The sequence below is a fragment of the Ceratotherium simum genome, chromosome 33 (genome assembly GCF_057802395.1).
Source record: "Ceratotherium simum simum isolate JZ-2026a chromosome 33, ASM5780239v1, whole genome shotgun sequence".
In the NCBI taxonomy this organism is placed as follows: Eukaryota; Metazoa; Chordata; class Mammalia; order Perissodactyla; family Rhinocerotidae; genus Ceratotherium; species Ceratotherium simum.
In genome coordinates, this window is record NC_141932.1 from 21,810,859 (window position 1) to 21,838,189 (window position 27,331).

Sequence of the window (27,331 nt, forward strand, 5' to 3'; positions counted from 1 at the left end):
CTCCAAATGGTGTAGAAGGAAGCCTGGGGGCGAGGTTACAGGAAGGAGTGAAATTTTTAACAACCAGGAGAGTGTGGGCACCATTCAGAAGAGATTCTGGCCACTTTACAGATGGGCAAACTGAGGCTCAAAGAGGTTACATGAATGGCTCAAAGCCACACAGCTAGGAGCAGATGTGGAAATGATCTGAGCTACTTCAGAGGCGTGGGAACAGCAGACGGGTAGTGGAGGGTGTAGGAGATGACACGTGGGTGCCCTGGAGGCCTCCGGCACCTGACATGGGTGGAGGGGCCTTCGGCATCCTCACCCTCTCGATCTTCTCCAGCCACTCCTTATTCTGAGCCAGCTCAGCCATGAATGCCTGGTGCCGGAGCCATCTCTTATGCAGCTTGTGGCCGTCTTCCCGCGTGCCATCTCGCGCCATCAGCATCTTCTCATGGATCCAGCCATCCAGCTGTGCAGGACAAGGGGAAAGGCTCAGCTGGTTCCCCCAACCCGGCATAGCTCCCCATCCCCTCTGGGATGTCCCAGGTTCAGGGACTAGGATGCTAGGTTTGAGGCAGGGGAGAAAGGGATGGAAAAACCTTTGCAAGTGAAGCCTTTATGTGGCGGGGGGCCAGCTCAGGCTCTTTCCAGGCAGTGGAGGATGGATGGAAGGGTCCCCAGAATGCCCCATCCTTTAGCCCTCCTGTCCTCAGAGCAGCCTTCTCAACTCCCCAAAAACCTTAAACTCCAAGGCAGGGCTCCTGGGCCACTCAGCCTCCCCCAACCCACAGCCAAATCAAACCTCCAAACTAATTTAGCTCACATCCAATTTGCACCCCCCAATACCAACACTTAGACCCTTCAATTCAGTCTCAGCCACCTCCAATAAGCACCAATTCTAGATCCCCAACTCATTCCCAAGAATATCAAGTGAAGCCCCCATATCTAGCCCCAGCCCCTCACTACGGCCAGATGAACCCCTAAACAACCTCCCAACTGGTGTCAAGTCTAGTTCCCTCCAAACCAGCCCTCCCATCTCCAGGAGACCCATTCCCCACAACTCAGATCCAGCTTTCCTAAGGAGCCCACAGGACTCCCCAAATCCAGCCCTGAGGATCCAGCCCAAAACCATGACCAATTCTAGCTCCCAACCAAAGCCAACACCCCAAATGCAAGCAACAGAGCTGCCTTCTGGCTCCGGAAATGAGCCGCCCCCAAACTCCAGCCCCAGGCTCCCCGACATGGACCAGATAGAACCTTCCCAGGCATCCCCCCTCCCAAACTAAAGCCAGTTCTAGTTCCCCCACTCACTAACAAAACCATTCATCCAAATGCAAGCATCAAGAATGAGCCCCTCTCAGGGCCTGGAGCAGGACCAATCACAAGGCTGCTTTCTGAGACCCCTCAAAATATGACTTGTCCCCCAAGCCAGAACCTCCCCACTCATGACCAAACCTGACACATGGGACAGTTTGCTCCTCCCCTTTCTCCTCCCCCCCTCAGTCACAAGATCCTCCTCCTCCCTCCTGCAAAAAAAAAAAAAAAAAAAAAAACGGACTCCAGCTTGTCGGTCCCAGGAGGTAAATGCAGTCATAGCCAAGGACAAACCCCGAGCCGGCCAAACCCCACCCGGAGTCCCCCGAGCATGTGCTCCCCAGGGGTCCAGGACAGCTTCAGACTCCCTGACACACACACACTAGAGCCAAGTTACATGCCGAATCCCCCAACTCGGTTCACAGGTTCCCGACACAGAGGGAAGAGCTGGCCAGTGGCAGCCAGCGCTCACAGTGAAGGCAAAGCCCCTATAGGAGAGGGTACTCCGTCATCAAGGTAAAGCCCCCCAAAACTGACTGACCCCCCTCACTGAGGGCAAAGCTAGAGTCCCCAACAACCAAGAAAAAGCCCCCAAAAGTCAGAGCCCCCCAAACCCAGAGCAAGTCCAAGACCTCATCGCCCAAGGCAGACCCCCGCAAAAGTGATTCGCCCCCATCATCTAAGGCTAACACAGATCCGGCAAGAACCAAGAAAGAATCCCCCAAAAGGATGGGAGTCCCCCTACCCAGATCCCCCATTACCCAGAGGAGAACCCCCTAGAGGCGCTGAGACCCCTTCACCCCCGGGGCAAACCCACACTACCCCAGAAACAGCCTTAAAGTCCTCCTTTTTCCGCTTTCTCCCTTGGGACCCGGTCCCTCAGTCCCGCCCGCAGCAGCACCGCGGACAGCTCCCGGAGTCCCTGCCCCTCCCCGGGGCTGGGGTCCCTGCGCCCGGCCGACCCGCCTCCGCGCCGCCCGCGCCCCTCCCTCCCGCGGCCTCGGCGGACGGGCACGCGCCCAAGCCCCCTCCCCCGCCCGCCTCGGCGGGGGCGCGCGTCAGCCCCCTCCCCTGGGCGCCCCCGAGACCTGGAGTGGCAGCGGCGTTGGCGGGGCGTCCCTGCGGCGGGCGGGCGGGCTCTCGCCCCTCCACTGCGACGGCGGCGGCAGCGGTGGCGACGGCTGAGGCTCTGGCGGACGCGCGCCCCCTCCCCCGCCCCCGCGCCGCGGCAGCGCGCCCGCCCGCGCGCGCCCCCTGCCTGCCTCCGTGCCCGCCTCCTTGCTGGGCCCCAGTTGGGGGTAGAGGAATCACCACCCTCCCTAAAGCACGGGGCGGGGGGGTTCCTGCGCCATCTCTGCTGATTGCTACTTGGTCTAGAACAATCTCACGAGAGGGGGAAGGGGCTCCTGGACCAAACCGAATGGCAGGAGGGGTGCCTGGGGCCTGGGCTACCTCCACTACGTGAAGGTGGGGGTGGGATGGGCTCCTGAACCATCCCTAATGGGACGGGACTCAGATTCCTGGATACCTCAGCTATTCAGGGGCAGAGGATATGGGAGGGGGGCCCTCTTATCAGACTTCAGTCCAGAATAATCTCCAATGGGAAGGAGGGGGACAAGGGGTTCCTGGACCCATCTCTAGTGGGCTTGATTGTCAGACTCGTCTCTAATGGACTTGAGTTATGTGGGGTGGGGGTTATGGAGGCCCTTGTGCATTTCATATGTAGGGAGAACAATATCCCACAGGGGTTCACCATGGAGGAAGTCAAATCATCTTTAATTGGGGGTATCTGGGCCTGGTTCAGGAACCATCTTTGGTTGGGGGAAATTTAGGTACCGTATCATCATGGGGGGGGGGGGCGATGAGCCTAGGTCAGGTAGATGGATGAGGTCGGGAACATCTCTGGTTGGGGTTAGGAAAATGTTTACTGGGCGATCTCTAATGGGGCCATCTCTTATATGGTCAGAGTCCAGAACATTTTCTATGGAACGTAGGGGGACAAAGGGGGAGGCAGCGTGTCTCCTGAACCGTCTCTAATGCGGAAGGGGACCTGGACCACCTCTGTTTTGGGGCGATCCTTACAGGTGTGTAGATCATCTCTAAAGGGGCAGAGCTTGATTCCTGGACACTTTTTTTAAAAAGGTGAAAGCTTGGTTCTGGAGCATCTCTGACCGAAGTTGCGCTCCGGGCCGCTGGTCCACGCCTCCCCTGCCCGTTCCCGGTCTCCCGCCCCTTTCCCCAGCAGGGCGCTTCTCACAAATCTCCTGAGTGAAAGATGAGATCAGCGCGCGTCCCCGCGGGACCCGTAGGCGCGGACGCGCGCCGTTGCCAGGGGCGCCCAGGGCCTCTCCCTCCTTCCCCGGCCCCCGCGTGGGCGGAGGAAGGACCTGCAAAGCATGCGCACTGAGGCCAGGACCCGCGCGCCCCCTGGCGGCGCAGAGTGAACATCGCTCTTCGACCCACTTGGACGGGGCGTGCCCACCCCACGGCGCCCCTACCCACCTCTCTGCCCCGGAGCACTTCCCTCCCTAGGAAAGAAGTCACTGTGCCCAGCACAGCTGGAGTTCCTACCTCGTGGCAGTCTCGGAGGAAGTGCTGCAGCTCAAGTTGGTCGTGTAGCTTCTGCATCCATTGCTGGGCCCGTAGTTGGTTTTCTTGGCTCCTGGGGATGGGGAGATAGGGGCTGGGGGAAGCCTGGGTCGGGAGGTGCTGTCAGTAGGGCTGTGAGGGCATCGTGCCTGGCAGGGCTAGGAACCTGGGGCATATGTAAGATCAAGAAGGAGCAGAAAGCAAAGTGCGGATGGGGGGAGGGACAAAGAACCATCAGTGGGGGCAGAGCAGGGACAGACCTGGAGAGGGGCAGAGAGAGAGAGACGATGGAAGAAACAGGGAGGGAGATAGACATCTGGAAAGAAAGAGATACAGACACTTAGAGACAGACAAAGAAAGAGACAGAGAGACACAATTCCAGAGGAGAGATAACAGAGACCTACAGAGATACCAAGAGACAAAAACTTAGAGTGAGAGACACCTAGAGAGAAAGAGAGATTAGGAAGGAGAGACAGACTCAGAGAGAGAGAGGGGGGCAAAGGCCTAGAGAGAGAGAGAAACAGAGACACATACTTAGACACAAGACCAGAGACGAAGAGAAACAGAGACCTCAAGAGGGAGTGACTGCCAGAGACCTAGAGAGAGACAGAGGGAGACTCAGGGAGAGAGAAAACAGGGAACAACAAGGAAAGAAATGGAGCAGGGGTAGTGGCAGAGAGAGAGAAGGGGGCAGAGAGAGGGAAAGTGACAGAGAGTCAGGGCAGGGACAGCCACAGGGAAGGTGGGAAGGTGTGCTGGCAAGGAGGGGCAGGTCCTTGGCCTGAGTGAACTGGCCAGGCTGGACCCAGGCCCCCTCACCCTGGAGTGGGCCAGAACCGCAGCCCCGGGCAGCCTGGCCTGCTGCCCACAGTGCAAGGCAAAGGGCCAAGAGGCCTGGTGGAGGGGGCTGGGGACATCTGACTTTGCTGTGCCTTGAACAAGCTACTCCCACCTCAGGGCCTTGGCACTGGCTATTCCCTCTGCCTGGAATGCTCTTCCCCACAGCGTCTATTCAGATGTCACCTTCTCAGTGAGGCCCCTCCTAACCAGTCCCCGACACTTTCTGGCTTTCTTTCCTTCTTTAATTTTCTCCTTCGCACTTAACACCATCCAACACACGGTATATGTTACTTCTGTATCTTCTCTGTCTCCCCCGCTAGGATGTCGAGGGCACGAATTTTTGTCTGTTTTGGTCACCGCTGTATCCCCAATGCCTAGGAAAAGGGCCTGGCACACAGTAGGTGCTCAATACATATTTGTTGAATGAATGAAAGAGAGACAGAAGCAGAGAGAAAGAGAGATGACAGAAACAAAAGTCAAGAGACTGAGAAAGACAGAGAGAGGCAGAAGACGACAGAGATGAGACAGAGTTAGACAAAAACAGGGAGAGAGAGAGAGAAGAAAACAGACACAGGGATAGATGAATGGAGGCAAAGAGACAGAGAGCGTGAGAGGAAGTTACAGAGAGAGCCAGGGGCAGAGCTGGAAGGAGAATAGGAAGGATCAGACACACACAAGCAAAGTACTGACTTCCTCCTGCCTGGGAGCCAGGAACTAGAAATGCCTCTGAAATGGAACTGAAATCAACCCCTCCAGACCTTCCCCAGCCACCGTGTGAAGCATCAGTCCTAGGGAAGAGGAACATGCCTCCTCTCTGGGAGGGTGAGAAAAGGGCAGCGTTCACTTCCTGGCCGCGACCTTGGGCAAGTCAATGACCTCTCTGAGCCTCATGTGCAAAATGCAGATAACGGCACCCCGCACACAGGGCTGGCAGGTTCCCAGTGAGGTGAAGCACCGGGAGAGACTAAGTGACTTGCCCTGAATCCCAGGTTGAGGGGTGGAGCTAGGACTAGAACCTGGCCCTGTCTGACCCCAGGGCCCCAGCCCCCAACTCTGCATGGTTCTGCCCCCCTTGTGGGCGTGGAAAGGCCTCCCTGCAGTGAATGGATGTGTCATTACTTCCACTGGGTGGGAAACGTGTCTGTAGATGAGTAAATGAAGGGGACCTGGGGGTGAGGGGTGCAGGCACTGGGTTTGTCTCAATTCCTGCTGTGTTCCCAGCCTCCCCCAGCACAAGCCTGGGGCAGATGCCCCCTCTGGGCTCCCACAGCACCCTGTGCTTCCCCCATCTCGGCCCTGACCACTCTGGGCCATCCTTGTCAGATACCGTGCAAGCTCTGTGAGGGCAGGAATCATGTTCTGTCCTGGTCACCGCCGTGTGCCCAGCACTGCCCCATGCAGGGCGTGCAAGAGAGCATGGACTCAGAACCCGTTTAACCGGCTGAGGAATAAATGAACACACAACAGAATGGAAGGAGCAACTATGACTGGAGAGGAATGAATGAGTGAATCCGAGAATGAGCAGTCTTCCAGGCTCCTCCTCCTCGTTCTGCAGAGCCTGGCAGACAGCAGGTACTCGAGAAATGTGAGACCAAGGAAGAAAGAGAGCAGGCCGGGAGCTGGGGGCACTCGATCATGAGTTTGCATCTTCAGGAGCAGAATCAAATCCCTGTGAACGTTTCCGTTAGAAAACTCCAGCCTCGTCCCACGTGAATTTAGGGGGAAAGCATGCCTGAGCTCCAGACAGAAGGGGGGCCAGGGTCTTGGGGCTATAGGTGGCAGTGGGGTGACTGGGTGTGCTCTCCTTCAGGAGACAGGAAAACAGAAGGAGGGGTGCTAGGCTTTCTTTCAGCCTGGATCATGCCAGAGAGGAGAAAGCTGGGGTCACCAGGAAGGGCAGAAACAATGACGGTGACAGAGAGAAACAAGTGGGCCTGGAGGAGACCCTCTAGAGGACTCTACTCGAGGGCTGGGATTTTTTTGGGGGGTGGGGGGATGCTGTTTTGCTCAGGGCCTAGAATACTGCCCGGCACACAGCAGAAGCTCAATGTCTTTGCTTGGTTAGTGCGAGGACAGACAGGAGAGAGGGCATGGGGAGACAGATGGCGACAGAGCAGAGAAGGATCATGTGCAAGGGAAGCGTGAAAAAGACACACACATGCACTCTGCGTGCCTCCTAGAGAACTGGGCAGTTGGGGCCCATCGGAGGGGCTCATTCATAATATTCTACAACCAGCATGGCAGGGACACCGTCCCATCGGGAAAGCTGGAACAGCACCTGTGCGTATGCTGTTAGCTGCTGGGTCTGGGGACATCCCGGGGTTCCCAGGGAGGGGCCAGGACAGCAGGGCAGATGCTGGGGCATCTAGGAAAACATGTTAACATTTAACAACCCGTCCAGCCATCCCAGGCTGAGGGCAGGCTCAGGAGAGAAACATCTCACTGTAAGTATCAATTTAAATCAAATCTAAAACAAGATGGAATTAAATAGAAATCAAAGAGGGGCAGAGAAGCAGAAATTGTGATGGAAAGGAGCAGAACCCCGACCTCCCTCGACCCTCCCCTGTGCCCCTGGGGACGGGGGGACCTACTTCTCCAGCAGCAGGGCCACGGCCTCCTGGGCCTGCTCCCCGTAGGCGTTGCCCTGCCTCAGCAGGCCCTCGGCAGCCTGCGCGGCCACCTGCATCTTTTGCTGGTTCAGCTCCATCGTGGTGAGAAAATCCCTGTGCCGTTTCAACGCCTCCTCAACCGACTCCACCGTGCCCGGGAGCTCCAGACCCGACAGCGCCACCTCCTGGGGAGGGGAGGGTGGCGCTCAGGTCAGCCCAGATCCATTCCCGCACATGGGAGAGGCCGCCAGCCTGGCTTGCCACCACTCTCCTCCCCCCGGCTCACTGTGTTCTAACATCGGACCCGCCAGGCATGTTCCCACCTCAGGGCCTTTGCCCATGCTGGTCCCTCTGCCTGGCAGTCTGTTCCCCCTGATATCTCCATGGCTGGCTCCTTCACTTTCCTCAGGTCTCTGGTCATCTGCCAAAAATATCACCCTCCACTCCAGCCATATCCCTTCCCCCTGCCTTACTATTATTCATAGCATATAGCTGACATGATATTATTGATGCATTTACGTGTTTACGGTCTCCTCCTCCACATACACACACACACTAGCATGCTGGCCACACGAGGGTGGGATTTTGTGTTTTGTTTCCTAATGTGAGCTCTGCCCCAAGATAGTGCCTGGCACGGAGGAGGCACATAGTAAACACTGGTTAATTGATGAAGACTGAACTGGGTGCTGTGTGACCTCAAGGAAGTCCTTTCCCTCTCTGGGGTTAGTTTTCTAACTGGTAAAATGGGTGCGTCAGAAAGGGTCTCTCAAGGCCGCCTCAGCTCCCAGATTTAGTGACCTCATGATTCCAGGGGCTCCCTGTGTGTCCCCCCAGATAATCCTCAAACACAGTCAGTTTTCTCTAGACAACCAGCCCAGGTGCTCACCCTTTCTAAAATGATCCCTAAAAGTTGGTAACTACTCTTGGACAGTTGGAAAACTGGGTGTTATATCTTGCCCCAGTCCTTAAACTTGGTTTTCATCCCAGAATGATCTCCAAGCTGGTTCAGCTGTTCCCAGATAACCATCATGCTTGATTCCTCAAGCCATATACACAGTTACCTTCTCGAGAGAATCTGCAAACTGCCATCCCCAAGAGGAAGACAACTTGCTACACAGTCACATAATCCACAGTCACTTACTGATCCCGGTAATCTCTCAGTTTGAATTACCTAATTCCATAATCTTTATCCTCAGTTATCCTCCTCAAGAACCCATTAACCATCACCAACCAACCTCAGACTCCCTTCCGGATAATCCACAAACCCAGGAAGCCACTCTAACGAATATCCAAGCGCATTACTCGCTCTGGATAGTCCACAAACTGTTAGTCACCTCAGATAAGACACCAACCCACCCATCATAAATCCTCAAACTCTGTTACAGGCATGCGCACACGTGTTCACACTGGATGATCCACAAACCCGGCTATCCACACCAGATACCCTCCCCAATCCTACCGACCTCGGATAAGCCACGAACCCAGTGGTCCTCGCATGCACACTCCTGCGTACGTTTCCCTGTCCCCGCAATCCGCCGCGGCCTCGGACCCCCAACCCCCCGAACCCCGAAGCTGGCACCTGGTTGCGCAGCACGGCGCGCGCCTGGCGTAGGTCGCGCAGGAAGAGCTGGTAGACGTGCGCCTGGACCAGCGCCTCCCTGCGCGCCTCCCACAAGCCGAGCAGCTTGTGCCAGCCAACTTGGAGATGCGGCAGCCACTCGTCGAGGGCCAGGCCTGGGCCCAGCTCGGCGCCCTCGGCCGCCAGCAGTGCCTCGCTGGCCGCCACGATGCGCGCATAGTCCTCCTCGCGCTGGTCCACTTCCTCCTTGAGTGCGGCGTGGCGCGCCAGCAGCGCGTCCGCCTCTTCCAGGCTGCCGGGCAGGGGCCCCTCGTCACCGCCCGCCGCCTCCTGGGCGCGCACCAACCAGTCCAGGAAAGCGTCCAGGTCGTGCAGGAAACGCTGCAGGCGCCCGGCCGCCGCCACCGCCTCGCCACAGGCCTGAGCCGCACCGGCCAGCGCGCCCCACTCGGCGCCCAGTTCCTCTGCGCTCTGATGCAGCCGCGCAGCCTGCGCCGGGAAGCGCTCAGCCAGCAGGGCTGCCTCCTCCAGGAGGGCCGCCTGGCGCGGCTCCAGCGCTTGCAGAGCCGCCTCCAGGCCGCTAAGGCGCCACTGTAGGGCGCCGCCGGCGCGGGGCGCGCTCTCCACAGCCCTCCGCTTCTCGCGCACCTGGGCGCGCACCTCGGCCACCTCCAGCACGTGGTTCTCCACCAGCAGTACCGCGCTCATCTCCTCTTTGCGCTGTTCCACCAGCTCCACGATGCGGTTCCACCTGCCCAAGGGAAGGAGGGCGGCTTCAGGAGCACAGGGACTCCTCTTGGGCGGGGAAAGCCCACCGACTCAGGGTAGAACCCACCTACTGTGTGACCTTGGAAAGTCACTTTATCTCACTGAGCCCCAGTTTCTGCCTGTGTAACATGGAACCCTACCCGGCACATTTGCTTAGAGCAGCGGCTCTCAAAATGTGATCTGAGCGGGGTCAAAACTATCTTCATAAAAATGCTAAGATGCTATTTGCCTTTCACTGTTATTCTCCCCTGAGTGTACGGTGGAGTTTTCCAGAGGCTGCACGACGAAGACCAAAGGCAGCAGCAGACCTGGGAACTCAGCTGCCTTCTCCTAAGCCAGATGTTTAAGAGATTTGCACAAACGCAAAACAAGGCCACTCTTGTCACTATGTTTTTTGTTTAGGAAAATAGTTATTTTTCATTAAAAAATTATTAGTTATGTTAACATAATAGGTTTATTATTGTTATTTTGAAGCGACTTAATTTTTTTTTTGAGGAAGATCAGCCCTGAGCTAACATCCATGCTAATCCTCCTCTTTTTTTTTTTTTTTTGCTGAGGAAGACCGGCTCTGAGCTAACATCTATTGCCAATCCTCCTCCTGTTTTTTCCCCAAAGCCCCAGTAGACGTATGTCATAGCTGCACATCCTTCTAGTTGCTGTATGTGGGACTCGGCCTCAGCATGGCTGGACAAGCGGTGCGTTGGTGCACGCCTGGGATCTGAACCCAGCCAGTAGCGGAGCATGCGCATTTAACCGCTAAGCCACGGGGCTGGCCCAGTGACTTAATATTTTTAACTTACTCAGTATTAATGTCTCATATAGTAAATATTGATAGATACGGCCCACTAAGACAAGCTCCTTGGAGCCCTTGATAGTTTTCACAAGGGCAAGGGGGTTCCGAGACCAGACTGTGAGAACTGCTGGCTGACAACGTCAGATAATATGTCGCCAGGTGCCGAGTGGTGCAAAGGCAAACCTGTTTTATTCCAAAATAAATTAATGGAAAAAATTGTGTATTGCTCTGAGCCCCCAGGCAAGTGATGGTACTTCTCTGGCCTCAGTTCCCGTTCAGAGGCAGCATATGGTCCAGGTTGCAAGCACAGAATCTGAGCCGGGCTGCCTGGAGCCAAATCCGAGCTGTGCACCCTTCTGGTAGTAACCCTCTCTGTGCCTCGGTTTCTTCATCAGTAAAATGGACACAATCATAGCACAGGGGGGTTGCGAGAGTCAAATGAGTTATGATTTATGAAATGCTTCAAACAGTAACTATTTGCTACTCTTATTGAGTGGGGACAATCTTTGGGAACATATCCAGCCCTTTTCTGCCACAGGGCCTTTGCCTAGGCTGTGCTCCCTGCCTGGAATGCTTCGTACCCTCCCTCCCCTTCCACATACATACTCTTCTGTGGCTGGCTCCTCATCCCCTTTGAGGGCCCAGCTCAAAATGTCTTTGCGAACCACAAGATCTAACATCACCCCAACCCCTGGTCATGCCCCTCCAGGTCTCTCTACTCCCCACATCATTTTTACGATTCTCTAAATATCTTCTTCATTTATTAGTTTACTTGTCAGCTGTCTCTCTGCCCGCTCTGGAATGGATACACCACAGGGGCAGCGATTAGGACTCTGAAGCCTGAAGGAGCCAAGTTTAAGTTCTGCTCTGGCCAGATTCGCCATGTGATCTTAGGCAAATCATTCCCCTCTCTGATCCTCAGTCTCCTCATCTGGAAAATGGGGATAATAATGTCCACTTCACTGAGCGTTTAATGAGATCATGCGGCTAAAGCACTTTACGCATCATCTCAGTAAATGCTGTAAATCATTATTGTTATCTTTTGGCCCTGATGCTTTGGGATTGTCAAGGCCACAGAGGCTCTGAAATAACTGGTTATTGGGATCTCACAGCACAGTAGTTAAGGGCACAGTCTTTGGAGTCAGACAAATTCAACTTCAAATCCAGGCTTGAGCCTCTAATTTGCTGTGTGACCTTGGGCCAGCGTCTTCACCTCTCTGAGCCCCAGTTTCCTCCTCTCTAACATGGGGTAATTTATATCCCACAGGGTGGCTGGGAAGACTGAATATATGCAATCAATAGCCCCAGCTCTGGATTCAGACAGAACTGGCTTTGACTCCTACTTACTAGATTGAGTAATCTTGGATAAGGATTTCACCTCTCTGGTTCTGTGTCTTCATCTATGAACCTACCCACACTGGTAGTGTGGTAGAGGGAAATGCTGGTAGTGTTCTAGGGGGAAAATATTAATTTGTTACTATTTTTAAAGAGTTCTGAATTCTGGAAACTTCACTATGGAAATTGAGGCATTGAAAGATAAACAAGGCATATAAAGTGCTTAGAAAAATTCCTGGCAGATAGTAGATACTCAATAAATCATTTATGAATAAATAAATAGCCCACTGAAATTGTACTGTATGCTCATTTTGCCACATCATCACTAGCACTGGGTATTACCATTTTTTTTTCAAGATTTTGCTGATTTACTGGGTGGCCCTCATCATCTCAAGGGTTTGAAACTGCATGTTCTTTATTTCCACGATTGAGGGAATGAGGAAAGGGATCACAAGAAGAATTAGTGTGAGATACCTAGAAGGACTTCCAGCTCCAGGCCCCGCCTACCTGCCGTTGAGGTGGTCCTGGCAGGAACGCACCTCCTCTGAGCTGGGGTGGCCTCCTTCCACCAGCTCCTGGACCGTGTGGTTCACATCCAGGACACGACCCATCAGACTGTTCATCTCCTGGTCCAGACTCTCAAACCTGCAGGAGGAGGATGGACGTGCTCAGAGAGGCCTGGACCCTGGGGACCCACATATTTCTTGGCTTTATGAACCTGCCTTCTCCTGGTTCTCCCCCTAACTCTCCAACCTCACCTTCTCAGGGTCCTTTGTCAGCTCCTCCTCCTTCTACCTGCCTCTTAAATGTTAGCTTCCTCAGGGCTCTGTCCTGGACCCTCTGAGTTTTCCCTCACACCCTGCCTGGACCATCTCATCCATCCGCACAGCCTCGGTCCTCACCTCTGAACTCATGACCCCCGCATCTCAGTCTCCCACCTCAATCTCTTTCTTTTTGGACCATCTTCAACTTCAACCCATCCCCTGCACAGCAGCCAGGGAGATCTCTGTGGGTGTGTGTGTGTGTGTGTGAGGAAGATCAGCCCTGAGCTAACATCTGCCAATCCTCCTCTTTTTGCTGAGGAAGACCGGCCGTGAGCTAACATCTGTGCCCATCTTCCTCCACTTTATATGGGACGCCCCCACAGCATGGCTTGATAAGTGGTGCGTCAGTGCATGCCTGGGATCCGAACCAGCGAACCCCGGGCCGCTGCAGCGGAGCGCACGCACTTAACCGCTTGCGCCACCAGGCCGGCCCCAGGGAGACCTTTTTAAAGCTAGTCACGGTCCTCCCTTGTTTAAAACAACGCCCAAGGCTGTGGCTTGAGTAACTGAGGGCACAGTAAGGGCGGGGACCAGGCCTGTGTTTCCAGCAATGCCCAGCACAGGACCTAGAGTGGAGCGGGAGCTCAGTAAGGACCTGTGGAATGAATGGACGGATGAACAAGATGCTCAGAGAGAGCGGTGCAGAGGGTCCACCCAGTTAACTTAACAACTCAGTACTAAGTCAGCCACCAGACCAATCAGTATCTAAGTATCAGTGTCAGTGTCACAGGCTGTGAGTGCCATGAAGAAATGTAAGCAGGGCCGAGGGGAGAGAAAGTGACAAGGGCCAGAGCTATTTTTATTAGCTAGGGTGGTGACACTTGTCCAGGGGCAGTGGGAGTCCCAGGGGATGGGCCAGGCCGGGGTGTCCCTGGAGGATCTTAGGTCAATTTCCTGCCAAGTGAATATAAGCCTCATAGTAATAACAGCAAACGCTCCTGGAATGCTCCCTGAACCCGGGTATTTGCTAAGTGTCTACACTATTAACTCATTTACTGTTCACCACAAGCCAGTGAGGTTGGGACTAATGTCATTCCCATTTTACTGGAACCCCTGGGAACTGTTGAGCCAACAAAGGCGAGACTGTGTGCGTGAGGAAGGGGGCCCGGGAGACCCCCAGGTGCGCCTCACCGGTGCTGCACCACCTCGACGTCGTCCAGGGAATCGGGCACCTGCATGGCGAGCAGCCACTGCTCCTTCTCACCGATCCACAGCTCGCACGCGTGCACCTCGCCAAACATGCGGTAGACAGCCAGGGCATCTCGCAGCCACTGGCGCCGCAGCGCGGCCACCTCGGTCACCTCAGCGAACAACTGCTCCGCCTCCACCACGCGCACCTGCAGCGCCACCACCAGGGGCCCGGCGCCGCTGGCGCCCCCCAGTGTCGCCAGCTGACGCCGCAGGCCGCCCACCGGTCCGCGATGCGCTTCCACCTCCCCGGTGAGCGCGCGGTGCTGGCGGGCCAGGCGGCGGCTGGATGCTTCGTCGTGGCCGAAGTCGCCCGCGGCTGCCAGGCGGTAGGCGTCGCGAAGCCAGTCCAGGAGCCCGTCGAGGTCAGCGCCGAACTGGTGCAGCGCGCGCGCCTCCTGCAGCCGCCGCTCGCGCCGCGCCGCCGCCTCTTCCAGCCGCTGCCAGCGCCGCCGCGCGCTCGCCGCGCGCTCCGCCAGGCCCGCCAGCTGCACCGTCTCGGCGCCCGGGCCCGCGGCGCCGCCGGCCGCGGCCAGCTCCTCGCCGCGCCGCAGGGCCTGCTGCAGCAGCGCCCGCCGCCCGCCCAGCTCGCCCTGCAGGATCTTGTGCTGCGCCAGTAGGCGCGCGGTGCTGGACAGGTCGTGGGCACCGTCGGCCGTGCCCGCCGCGCCCGTCGCGCCGCCGGCCGCCGCCTCTAGGAGGCGCTCCTTGTCGCGGGCCCAGCTCTCGGCCTCCTCCAGCTCCTGCAGCAGCGCCCACAGGCTCCGCGAGGCCTCCAGCTCCGCGCGCCGCTGCGCCGCCTGCTCCTGCAGCTCCGCCAGGCAGCCGTGCACGTGGTTCACGCGGTTGCAGATGACCTGCGGATCGCAGGGCTGGTAGCCTGGGCCAGGAGAAGGGGAGGATCTCGGGTTGGGCACGGTCCAGGGTGCATCCAAGAGCGGGTGGTACAGGCTACCTGCCCAGTCCTCCGCCCGATTTCATCAGGTGCCAGGTTACGCGTCCCCTCCTCCAGGCAGCCTTCCCTGACACCCCAAGTCTGGAGCAGGCGCCGTTTCTGGCTCTCCCAGACTTCTCTGCTTCCCCCACCCCGGCCCTGACCACTCTGCCTGCGACTCCCTCATCCCAGCCCTGACCTCTCTGGGCTGTCACTGCCAGTTCTGTCTCCCCCACTGGCCTGGGAGCCCGATGAGGGCAGGGCCTGGGGCTGCCTCGGTCGCACCGTGTCCCCACCACTGCCTAGCACAGGGTGGAGCCCAGAGCAGTAGCCTAGTGAAAGTGGTGATTTATTGATTGAATAATGGATAGAAATGGAGGTTGGGACTAATGTCATTCTCATTTTACTACATTTCTAGAATCCTAGAATCTGTATATTTTAGTGTCAATTGTGTTTCCTTCAGAACTGGACCAAATGAAACTGCTCTGCTCTTAAGCCAAGTCTCTAGGTTCCCTCTCTCATCCTCTGTTGCCTTATCCGTTAACCCCAGTGATGACCAGAACTCTCTTTTTTCTTCAAATATTTCACCTTCCTCCTAGATTTCTAGTTTGTGACTAGAGAACTGTGAAATTAACTTAATGGGTCGCGGCCAGCATTTCTTTAATGGAATAAAATAGAATGAATAGAAAATATCAGAAGGCAACACCCAACCTAAGGGGAAAGTTTGTTTTATAAAACCTTTGTGTCAGGGTGTGTGTGGGGGCCTGAGAACTCTGGGTCATGAGGTAAATCTACTTCTTACTGGGTCAAAACGGTGTGAGAGACACTGCCCTACATGGCATGCGGGATTTCTGTAATTCTGGACACTCACTGAAATTGACCCAAATACCAAGGCATCCAACTGAATAATCTACAACAGTGCCCACGTATCCAGCCCTTACTCTGACACGATGCCATTTAATCCTCACAGCCATCCTATGAGGTCAGTATCCTTACTTGCCCCATCTTACAGATGAAGAAACTGAGGTTCAGGGAGGGAAGCCGCTTGCCCAGGATGAGCTAAGAAATGGCAGATCAGGAGGCCACACTCGAGACCACTTATCAGGCAGTGCTGCCTCCCGTCACCATGACAACACACACCCCACACTGGCCTCTTTGCTGTATCTGAGGTGCTGCTGGTTGTCACCAGGCACCAAGATCTCACAAAAAAAAGACAGAGGGACCCTCCTGGGACAAACATCCTTAAGGAAAAGGAAAGGGTCTCAACAGCCTCTCCTGAGGTTGTGATGTGGGTGAGAGGGGCTACGCCAGGATGGGGATGTCCACACCAGGGATGGAAGGAGACCTCAACACTTGCTCTTAGGACATGACTCAGCCCAGGAGGGTGAGAAATTTCCCCACCATCCTGCAAGCCGGATAGTCTCTTCCTTTTCGAACAATGCTCCGGGATGCCAAAGGGCTATGCCTCCGGATAAAGGAGTGAGACAGACCAGCCTCAAAACCCTCTTATCAGCTCTGCAGCCCTGGGCCTCAGTCTCTTTATCAGCGAGAAAGAAACATGCAGCTCTGCTCGCAGCGCTCACGGCGAGCACACAGTTTCCCAGGACACCAACTTCAGACGAGGCCACTCTGCCACCGTGAGGGAGTGCGACAAAACGAGACGGCTCCATAATCACGTCCGAGCACACACAAAAACAAGGTCACTGTGCAGTCCACAAAAACTGTCACCCATCTGCCTCGCCCAGCTAGGGGGAGTGACTGCTGCCAATTCCCATCCCTCCCACCACCTGGATAAAAATGATTAAGATGTGCAATCATCTAATGACCCCCCACATCCTGACAGCATCCAGTCCACAGCAAACACACACGAAATCATCCACAAGTCATCTAACACCAGCCCGCATCCCGTAACAAGCCCCTCCTAACACCCTCTTCCTGAGGTGCCCCATGCTTCCCCAGGGTGTGTGCAAAGAGCCCACAAACACAACTTGGTTTGACTGCAGGGGGGTTCCTCGTGGTCTCGGGCTGGAGGGCACTGACATCAGTAAGATGAGAACCTTCTTAGAGCCAGTCTGGGTTGTTGTGCCCATCAGTATCCATGCCTCTGCTTCCGGTAACGGCGTCCCACCCTCCTCTTTCTCAGTCCATCTCTTTGGAGGGAGGTGACCCCACTCTGGCCCTGGGGTGGGCATGTCACACAGATGTGGCCAATTAGATCACTGTATAGCCTGGGGCCACGGTGCTTGGCTGAGCGATGGGGATGGAACCCACGTGGACCAAGGAAAGCTTTCCTTGGACCTTTTGTCAGAACTATTGGGAAAAAGGGGCCTGTCTTCCTGCTGGGTCTGCTAAGCTGCTGGGATGTAAATGTGAGGCCCAGATTTACACCACTGCCCAGCAGTGACACCAACATAGAGACCTGAGTAGGAGAGAGACGGAGTCTTAAAAGCATCATTGAACCATGCCTGGATCCAGCCCTGCCTGAAGCCAAATTCACCCCTCCCTGGACGTTTTAGTTACATCGGCCAATACATTCCCCTTTCCTCCTTAAGCTAATTGCACAGAGTTTCTATCACTTGCTGCTTACACAGTCTTTTCATAATATTCACTGAAATCCAGCTGTCAGCACTAACCACATAACAAGTGCTCAATAAATGTGAACTGTTACTACAGACTCTCAGAGCAGGAAGCAGTCGTGTGGTTCAACCTCCCACTCAAGGCGCTAATTCCCCCAATGATAGCCCTGATGGAGTGTGATCCTAGTCTGTGCTTGGATGCCTCCGAAGACAGGGAGCTCACTCCTTCGTTCTGTCCCTCAGGAGTCCTTCTGCTTCTATTAGCACCAGCCCTGAAAGTCGCCACCCCAATCCCCAACCCCAGACTCACCCTGCAGCTGGGAGAAACGCAGGGCAGCAGCATTGAGCGCCTCCACCCGCTCACTCTGGGCAGCGATGTCCCCCTCCAGCAGTCCGTGCTTCTGCAACAGGTCTTCTGCCTCCACCAGATGCTGCCCGCACTCCCGGGACAGCAGCTGAGCCTACGGCAGGGGGCAGCACTGAGCAGATCTTTGGAATAGGCCCTCAGGCCACTCCCCCTCCCCCGCTGCCCCTGCCAGCCCTCTGCTCCTCTAGGCTATCACTTGAACTCTGATCTCCATCAGTCTCAGTCTCCTTGTCTCTGTCATCATCTCCCTCCATCTGTCTCTCTCTGAATGTTCCATCTCTCACCGTCTCCACATTTCTGGGCTCTGGCTCTGTCACAGTGTCTCCATCTCTCTCTCTGTCTCCATCTCTACCCCATCTCCTCCTCTCCATGTCTCTTTGTGTGCCTGTCTCTCTCTCTCTGCTTCCATCCTTCTTATCTCCATCTCTCTCTGTATCTATCTATCTCCGGTGGGTCTCTCTCTTTCTCAGATGGATCCATCTTCTTATGTGTCTTTCCCTGTAGCCGTTTAGATTGTCATCACTAACTCTGTGTCTGCTTCTCTAGCTCTCTCTTTCTCTGATTTCTCTTTCTCAAACTGTCACCATCTTCCTCTGGAATAACCTCTCTGTCTCTGTCTGTCCCTGACTCTCTCTGGCTTTATCTCTCTCTGTTTCTCTCTCTGTCTCTGTTTCTTTCTCACACTTTCTTTTTCTGTCTCTCTGTATCTTTCTCTCTCTCTTTGTCTCCCTGACTTTCTTTTTATCTCTTTCTGTCTCTCTCCCCTTTCCTCTCCATGTCTCTGACAACTCTTTCAGCGTCTATATCCCCCGCTCCCCTCCCGGCACACTGCGCCCATCCTTGGCCCCCGGTCCAGCGCCCACCTGCATGTCTTCCATCCAGTCCACCATGTACACCATCTCCTGGAAGACCTTCTGCAGGGCCAGGTTCTGCTCCAGCCGGGTCCGCCGGGCACCTACCAGCCCGGTCAGCAGGGCCCACTGGCGCAGGACGCTGTCACGCTGGGCCGCTACCCGCCGCACATCATAGTAGCCTTCAGCTGCCAACGCCTGGGCCAGCTCCGCCACGCCCTGGACCCGCTCCTCATAGGCTGCGATGTCCGCCTCGATTGCCTCGTGCTTCTTCATGGCTGCCTCCACTGCCGGCAGCTCGTACCCAAAGTTGTCCTGGGGCAGGGCAGGCCACAGACACTCACTCACGTTGCCTTGGCAGTCCACCTGTTACCTCGACCCTGTGTGACCCTGGAAACTTCCTCACCTGCCCTGTTACCCTGGAGATCAGGCCCATCCTCCCCTGTTACCCTGGAGACCAGCCCCATCCCTCCCCGTTACCCTGGAGACCAGTCCCACCATCCCCAGTTACCCTAGAGACCAGCCCCACCCTTCCCTGTTACCCAGGAGACCAGCCCCACCCTTCCCTGTTACCCTGGAGACCAGTCCCACCATCCCCAGTTACCCTGGAGACCAGTCCCACCCTTTCCTATTACCCTGGAGACCAGCCCCATCATCTCTAGTTACCCTGGAGACCAGCCCCACCCTTCCCTAGCTACCCTGGAGACCAGTCCCACCATCCCCAGTTACCCTGGAGACCAGCCCCACCCTTTCCTGTTACCCTGGAGACCAGTCCCACCATCCCCAGTTACCCTGGAAACCAACTCCACCCTTCCCTGTTACCCAGGAGACCAGCCCCACCCTTCCCCATTACCCTGGAGATCAGCCCCACCCTTCTCTGTTACCCTGGAGATCAGCCCTACCCTTCCCCATTACCCTGGACACCAGTCCCACCATTCCCAGTTACCCTGGAGACCAGCCCCACCATCCCTAGTTACCATGGAGACCAGCCCCACCCTTGCCTGTTACATCTCTAACCGTAAACTTGTCACCCAGGAAAAAGCCCCATCCTTCCATTGCCCTAGAGACTGGGACCAGGCCTACCCTATCCTGTTACTTAGGAGACCAGTCTATCCTCCTGAGTTACCCTGGACACCAGATACAACCTCCTCTGTCACTTAAGAGTCTAATTATATACTCTCCTTATTTCTGAAGAGACTAATTGTGTCCTCACTGGTTACCCTGGAGACCAGGCCTACTCCCCTCCCCATCCATCACTCAGCAGACCAATTCTTCCTCCCCACCCTCATCTGTCACCTAGGAGACTAATCCAACACTTGTCTGTTGCTTAGGAGATCCAGTCTCCCTGTCTGGCCCAAGGGCCATCAGCCCCGCCCTCCCTCCCTTTCCCCCGGAGCCAAGCCCTATGCCTCGTACCTGGGAGACCAGGCGCTGGTTCTCATTCAGCCAGCTCTCCCTCATAGCCACCTTGTGGTCAAACCTCTGGGCCAATAGTTCCAGCTTCTCCTGCCGGATTAGCTCGGCCCGTAGGGCAGCCTCTCGCTCATGTTCTGCCTTCTCCAGCTGGCCCCAGGCCTAAGGAGACAGGAGGAGGTAGTCAGACTCCAACAACTCCCCCACGGTTTAATAATCCTGGCTTCTCCGTCTGAGGCCCCTCCTAGCACTTGCACACCTTCGTGCAAATTGGAAAAAAATGTTGCTTCCTCATGACCCTTTACTGCTGGAAAACTGTCAGAATGAATATCCACTCCATGAGGTACACAATATGAAAGGCTCCCTTGAGCAGTGCACAACCTACACAACTGCACAGAGCAACCCAGCCTCTCCCCCACATCCTCAAGCTCACCTTGTCGATATCCCAGATGCCACAGCCCTCCCGAGGCACGAAGAGGCGACGGTTGCAGGCACGCAGTTTACTCTGGATGCTGAAGAGCAGCACCTCCAGGTTCCCCTTCTCCTGAAACCTGAGGGGGCTCGAGCTCAGGAACCCCGCCTCCACACCTCCCCCTGCTACCCTCCCTCCCGAGCCGGGCCTCACTTGACGGGCTTCTCCAGCGTGCAATAGGCCGTGAAGGCCTGAAGCTGCTGCTGCACCCCGCTCAGTGAGTTGGCAAACTTCTGGTTGCTGATGAGGCCCACGGTACGGTGGATCCAGGCCAGCAGCTCGGCTGCCAGCTCCTCGTAGCGCTCAATAATCTTCCCCACCTCCAACACCTGGTCCAGGACCTGACCCGGCAAAGGAGGGTGGAGGCAGCCTCATCCAGACATGCCCCCACGTGGTTCCCAGGCTCCCACCCACCCCACTCCTTGGCTCCTCATACCTTCCCAATCCGCTTCCCCTCCACAGCCAGAGCCTTCATCTTGGAGAAATAGTGGTAGAAAGAGACCACGTAGGTGATGATGGACTTCTCATCTGGAGCCTCCATGTTCACATCTGGCGGGTAAAGGAGAGTGGGAGAGCATGGTGGTGAGCACTCCGACAGGACTGAAGGTATTGGGCAGAGAGAGGGAGAACCCACTCTTACTATCTGTGTGACCTTGGGAAAAATAAATAACCTCTCTGTTCCTCAGTTTTTGTATCGGCCAAATGGGGATCTCATGGGATTCAATAGTGCCTGATATATAAGAACCACCATAGAGAAATCATCGAATTTTTTCTTGAACACACCATTCTATTTTCCACCTCAGGACCTTCACACATGCTGTTCTCAATGTCTTCAACACTATTCCCTCTTCTGTGTGCCTAACTCCCACTCATCCTTCAGGACTCAACTTAAATTTCCTCAGACAAGCCTCCCTGGTCACCCTGTCTAGAGTTGGTCTCCTCCTGTTATTCTCATAGCATCTTATCATTTCCTCCTCGAACATATCACAATTCGTAATTAAATATTCACTTACGTGATTATGTCCTTATCTAGAGTTTGAGCTTCATGAAGACCAGGGCTGTGCCTGCCTTTTTTTACCATTGTTCCCGCCATGCCCAGCACACAGTAGGAGCTCAATAAATATCTACTCGGTGTATGAATGGCATAGGAGGATATGGGGTTTGGGGCAAGCATGAGCTTGAATCCCACGTACTCACTGTGCGTCCTTAGAAAATAGACCTAACTTCTCTGAGCTTCCGTTTCCCCAGTGTTATAGCAGTAACAGTAACCTGCCACCTAGAACACTGTACGTATTAGAAAGAACAGCCTGACAGAGGAGAAATGCAACAAACTCCCATTATCATGTTAATTTACCCACTGAATGCACAGCGTTATACTGGGCCCTTATTCTTCCCCACCTCATGAAACTGACATCCACTAAACACCCACCACGTGCCAGGCACTGGGCACAGAACACAGCTGTAAGAGAGAGGGAGAGGAATGACTAAGACCACGAATGCTGGAATCAGAAAGTCCTGTTGAGTGGTTTTCAGTGCGACCCTGGGCAAATGACTTCACATCTCTGAGTCTTCCTTTCCATCACTTTAAAACAGGATTGCTACATTCTATCCAACCAGGTCAGTGTGAGGATGAAAGGGAACAGTTTCCATACAATTCCCAGCCATGTGCTTGGCACAGAGGAGGCACTCAGAGAAAGGGAGCCAGGGCTATTCCAGAGGCGGGGGATTGGTGTGGGGCGTGATCATGGGCTGGGAATGAGGCTGAAGTCAGGGGTGGGGTTGGGGACAGCCTGAAAATGGGAGAGGGGCTGAGGCTGAGGACAGAGTTGTGGATGGGGATAGACACAGGGCTGGGCTGGGGATAGGTATGGGGGTGGAAATGGGATTGGGGATGGGGATAATGACGGGTGGGGATGGGGTTGGGGTTAGAGACGGGATGGGGTTGGAGATGGGGCTGAGGATGGCGTTGGCTTTGGGGCTGGGATTAGGGGGAGAGAAGGGAATTGGGTTTGCAGGGAGATGACTGGGGATGGGGTTGGAGAAGGGGGGCGTAATTTAGAGACAAGAATGGAGATGGGGCTGGGGTTAGAAATGGAGATGGTGAAAGTAAGGGACACGGGGATGTGGAAAGGGGAGGGACTGGAGATGAGGAAGATGGGAGGGAGTTGGGATTCAGAATGACTTTGGGATTTGGGACGGTGCTGCAGTAGGATGGAGTTGAGTTCGGGATGGCACTGGGGCTGAGAGCCTCCAAGATGATGTCGGGGCTGGGGCCAGGCAAGGCTCACCCTCCGGGTCCAGCAGCCGGGCCAGCCCCAGGTGCTGCTCAGCCGTGCGGAAGGCTCTCTGCAGGTTGTAGTTGGCGTTGGACTTGGTGAGCTTGCTGAAGTCCACGAGGTCAGGCCTGGGCAGGGGCACAGAGCAGGCAGGCAGCAGGCAGGCTCCAGAGCCGGTGGGCAAATGGGCGAGAAAACATCCTCGTCTGAGCCCCACCCGGGGCGAGGGCGAGAGGGGCACGGCCCAGCCAAGGGGATGGCACACCCAGTGTGCCGGTGCGCTCCCTGTGCAGCATTTATCCAGGAGGGCGAGTACTGCGTGACGGCACGCGTTGACTGACTTAACGATGCATGCACATCTACTTGGGTGTGTTTCTATACAGTACTGTGTAGCGGTTAGAAATGCAAGGAGCCAGCCCGCCTGGGCTCAAACCCCCTCTCGGCCATTTCCGGCTGTCACTCTGGGTGAGCCACTTCATCTCTCTGTGCCTCAGTTTCCTCATTTGTAAAATGGGGATAATAACAGCATCTGCCTCATGGGGTCATTGAGTATTAAACGACTTATTGGAAAGCATTAGAACAATGCTGGTTACACAGAAGGCACTCAGTAACTGCTACCATTGTTAGAACGACCCCGGTCACAGCTTGTGAGTTTCTGGGTGTGTAGGTGGGGCTAGGTCTCCTCGTGTGCATGTGTCACCGGCAGGGGGGGTGAGTGAACACGTGTCCACAGCAGAAGAAGTGGGGTTCTGGCTTCCGCCACACCAGAGCAAGTCCCTCCCAGCCTTGAAGACTCAGTTTCCCCAATCTGTCATGTGGACAATCATGATGTGGGTGTAATTTGTCTGGGTGCCCACCTTCAGCCAGTTCAGCACCAGTCTCTGAGGTATGACTAGGGGGGTGTGCAGGGAGTCAGAAGGGGGGTCTGGGGGCTCGCCTTAAGGAAAGACGTTCTGATGCAAGGAGAGGCTGTGCACACACCAGAGTGGGCCATCCATGGGGGAGTGAGCCCCCGACCCTGGGGGCATCTAAGCAGCAGGCGCAGGCTGTATGTACATGAGTATCTGTGTGTGTGCACATATTTGTGTGAGGGCACACGGGTGTCCATGAGTGCACAGGGTATGTGGCCTGGGCAGGGGTCTGTGTGGGTATGTGCACCTGTGTGTAAGTGTGAAGGGCACGTGTGTGAAGGGCAATGTGTATGTGTGCATAGAGGTGTAGGGATGGGTCCTTGTGTCTGTGTGTGTCACCTACATACACACGTGTACAGGTGTGTCCCTGAGGGACGTGGCGTAGGGGGCAGGGCAGGGTGGGTCTGCCCCAGGCCAGGAGGTACCTGTGCCGGTGAATGAGGGCGTTGAAGGCCAAGCCATCCCGCCAGCTGGTGGTGAAATTCTGGATGTTTACCTCAGGGTAACTGGCAGCGTGGGAGGGAGAAACAAAGACAGAGGTGGAGAGAGTCAGGAGAAAGGGAGAGAGGAAGGGAGGGACAGACAGAGAAAGATGGATGGACAGACAGATGATAGATGATAGATGAATGGATGGATGGATGAATGGACAGATAGATGATAGAGACAGATAGAGGTAGATAGGTAGGTAGGTAGGTAGGTAGATAGATAGATAACCAGGGAGATGGAAAGAGAGACACAGAGAGAGAGATCGAGAGAGAGAGAGACAAGAGAAGAGAAAAATGAGAGAAGCAGAGGGAGGAAGGGAGAAAAGGAAAGGAGGAGGATGGAGGAGGGGACAGAGAGAGCAAGATACAGACAGAGTTGGGGAAAGAAAGGAAGGGAGAGAGACAGGAGGGAAGAGAGAAGAGAGAGAAGGAGAAAGAGAGGGAGAGACAGGAACAAGGAAAAGCAGACAGAGAGGTAAAGACAGACACATAGAAAAACAGACAGCATTGAAGACAGACAGACAGCCCCAGAAGGATGAGAGTCAGAGGAGGCTCAGTCTCCGTCCATACCTGCCCCCTCCCTCCTTCCTCCCAGGGGTTGCTCTCCAGAGGGCACTTGGAGGCCACACCCCTCCCCGCAGGCGGAGAGTTGGGGGTCCAGGGGACACGCCCAGCAGAGCCTGTGACCCCCTTTCTCAACCTCAGTGAAGGTACCAGGACCCTGAACTTCCCACCCAAGCTGCCCGTGCCCTGGTGAGTGCCCTCCTAGGCTGAGGGGTGGCTGCTTTCAGGGGCGGGGTGGCCAGAGCTGGGGAATAGGGCTGTGTCGTCCACACGGGTGCACAGGAGGCCTCTTGAGGGGCAGGATGAGATGAGGAGAGAGAAGGGAGCAGGCTGGGGAAAGTCCATCCCTTTCCATCATCGTTCTCTGAGGAGCCCAAGTTCTAAATGTGAACCCGGCCTGCAGATTGTCATAGAGGCTTATTCGTCAAGATCGGAAGAGTGGACGTATTTTAGTTACCAGTTCGTTAGCTTCAGATGTGACTTCTGACACTGAGGACTTGGGCTGCCCCTTGCACTCCTGTCCCAGAAGGAAGCCCCAAGGTTAGGGCCTCCTCGCTGTGGGGTTGGGGGCCTTACCCAGCCGTCTTCATCTGACACCACAAAAGCAGTGCGTCCTTGGCGGAGCGCGTCTCTCTGTTGTCCTCAGTCTCGATTTTGATGACCTGAATCTGTGAGGATACGAAACACGGCTGCTGGGCCCGGAGAGCTTGAGGCTGGGGGACACCCCCAATCCTGCTGCCAGGGAGGGTGTTAGGCGACAGAGGAGATGGGGAGGGGCAGCTTCAGGCTGGGAGTGGGGGTTCAGGAGTGTGAGGATGGGTTCTGGAGTGAGCCAGGACATCCACAATGGGGGGAGGCAGTTGTAGATTAGGGTCTCAGTTTCCAGAGAAGCCTCCATCCTTGGCATCTGGGCCACTTCCCTGATCCAAGCCAAGCCACCATCATCTCCCGCCTGGGCTAGTGCAGTGGCCTCCACGCTGGTCTCCCTGGCCCTGCCCCCACAGTCTGTTCTCCATCCGGCAGAGAGAGGGATGCTGTGAACCCCCAAATAAGATCACGTGCCTCCTTTCCTCAACATGCTCCATGGCTCCGTCTCACTCAGGGTAAAAGTCCTCACGATCACCCCTCATTACGTGTCTCACTTCATCTTCAACAGCTCACTCCACTCCAGAGACCTACAGTCCTCTTCACTAACTCACCAGCATCCTCCCACCTCAGGGCCTTTGCACTGGCTGTTCCTTCTGCAGAGACGTCCTTCCCCCAGGTGCCCACATGGCTCCACCCCTCCTTGAGGTCTTTACTCACATGTCACCTTCTCAGTGAGGCCCTCACCAACCACTTGATTTTACATCTCAATATGTGCACCCAAATTTCACATCCCCCTCCCTGCCTTACCATCATGTATCACCACCTATACGTTTTATTTATTCATCTGGTTTACCATCTCCCCCTGTTATGGACTGAACTGTGTCGCCCCAAAATTCATAAATTGAAGCTCTAACCCCCAGTGTGACTGTATTTGGAGATAGGACCTTTAAGGAGGTAATTAAGGTTAAATGAGGTCATGAGGATAGGGCCCTAATCCAAGAGGACTGGGGTCCTTATAAGAAGAGGAAGAGACTCTAGGGATGTGCACACAGAGAAAAGACCATGTGAGGACACACAGAGAACGGGCGGTCTGCAAGCTGAGGAGAGAGGCCTCAGGAGAAAACAAACCTGCCCACACCTTGATCTTGAACTTCCAGAGTCTAGAACCGTGAGAAAATAAGTTTCTCTTGTTGAAGTCCCCCAGCCTGCGGTATTTTGTTACAGTAGCCCCAGCTGACTAACACACTCACTAACCTGTGAAAGCCCCAGGACCACAGGATGTTTATCTATTTTGTTTTCTGCGGTATCACACTTAGTAGGTAAAGTTCTGAAGGGCCCAGAATCTTGAGCAGGTTCGAGAGCCTCAGGCAGGTGTTCGAGACTTGAGTCCTGTACTCAAGAGCTGAGTTTGGCATTTGGGTTCCAAGGGGGAGAACTTGGTTCCCAGGAGGTCCCAGCCCCTCATGCATGGATGATCTCACACCTCCACCATCTCATTCCCGGATGCTGTGCTGACAACGCCCATATCTGTCTCAGCCCTCACCCCTCCCTTGAGCTCCATTCCTAGGATCCAGTGGACTCTAAATGCCTCCCCTGATGACCCTGGCCCTTATAATCACTGCATCCCAAACAGGCCTCAGTGTCTACCCCAAATCTGCTCCTCCTTCCAGGCCCTGTCTCAGGGGGGCCCACCATCCCCCCGTGCCCAGGCCATAGCCTTGAGTCTCAGCCTGAACCCCCGCCTCCCCCTCCCCTTCCCTATAGAGTGTCCACTCCCCCTCCTGAGCGTCTTTCCTACCTGCCCCCCTCTTCACCTCCCTATGCCCCACCCCCGTCCAGCTCCCATCTCTTCCCTGGGCTTCCGGCCTTCAATTTTGGCGACCACCTCAATCCAGAGGGATCCTTCTAAATCTGATTATGCCCCTCCTCTTGATAAAACTCTCCAATCTCTCGCCATTTCAGACAGAATAAAATCCAAACCACTAATCACAGATCACCTAGGCCCTGCCAACCCCTATGACCTCATCTCCTCCCTGTCTCCCCCTTGCCTCCTACCCTCTAGCCATACTG

The 27,331-nt window shown here is 55.4% G+C and overlaps 1 protein-coding gene across 1 annotated transcript in view; it reads right to left on the reverse strand.

Annotated features, from left to right (window-relative positions):
• Positions 1 to 27,331, reverse strand: part of SPTBN4 (spectrin beta, non-erythrocytic 4) — a 70,253-nt gene that overhangs the window by 30,605 nt on the left and 12,317 nt on the right. The window contains exons 4-18 of the mRNA XM_087421734.1: positions 25,250 to 25,341; positions 24,050 to 24,130; positions 22,726 to 22,841; positions 20,874 to 20,986; positions 20,591 to 20,778; positions 20,399 to 20,516; positions 19,969 to 20,127; positions 18,565 to 18,867; positions 17,645 to 17,795; positions 13,768 to 14,704; positions 12,320 to 12,457; positions 8,917 to 9,667; positions 7,320 to 7,522; positions 3,871 to 3,961; positions 308 to 454 (exon numbers count right to left, since the gene is read on the reverse strand). Coding sequence (XP_087277860.1) covers positions 308 to 454; positions 3,871 to 3,961; positions 7,320 to 7,522; positions 8,917 to 9,667; positions 12,320 to 12,457; positions 13,768 to 14,704; positions 17,645 to 17,795; positions 18,565 to 18,867; positions 19,969 to 20,127; positions 20,399 to 20,516; positions 20,591 to 20,778; positions 20,874 to 20,986; positions 22,726 to 22,841; positions 24,050 to 24,130; positions 25,250 to 25,341 — 3,588 coding nt within the window. The remainder of the gene's footprint in view (positions 1 to 307; positions 455 to 3,870; positions 3,962 to 7,319; positions 7,523 to 8,916; positions 9,668 to 12,319; positions 12,458 to 13,767; positions 14,705 to 17,644; positions 17,796 to 18,564; positions 18,868 to 19,968; positions 20,128 to 20,398; positions 20,517 to 20,590; positions 20,779 to 20,873; positions 20,987 to 22,725; positions 22,842 to 24,049; positions 24,131 to 25,249; positions 25,342 to 27,331) is intronic.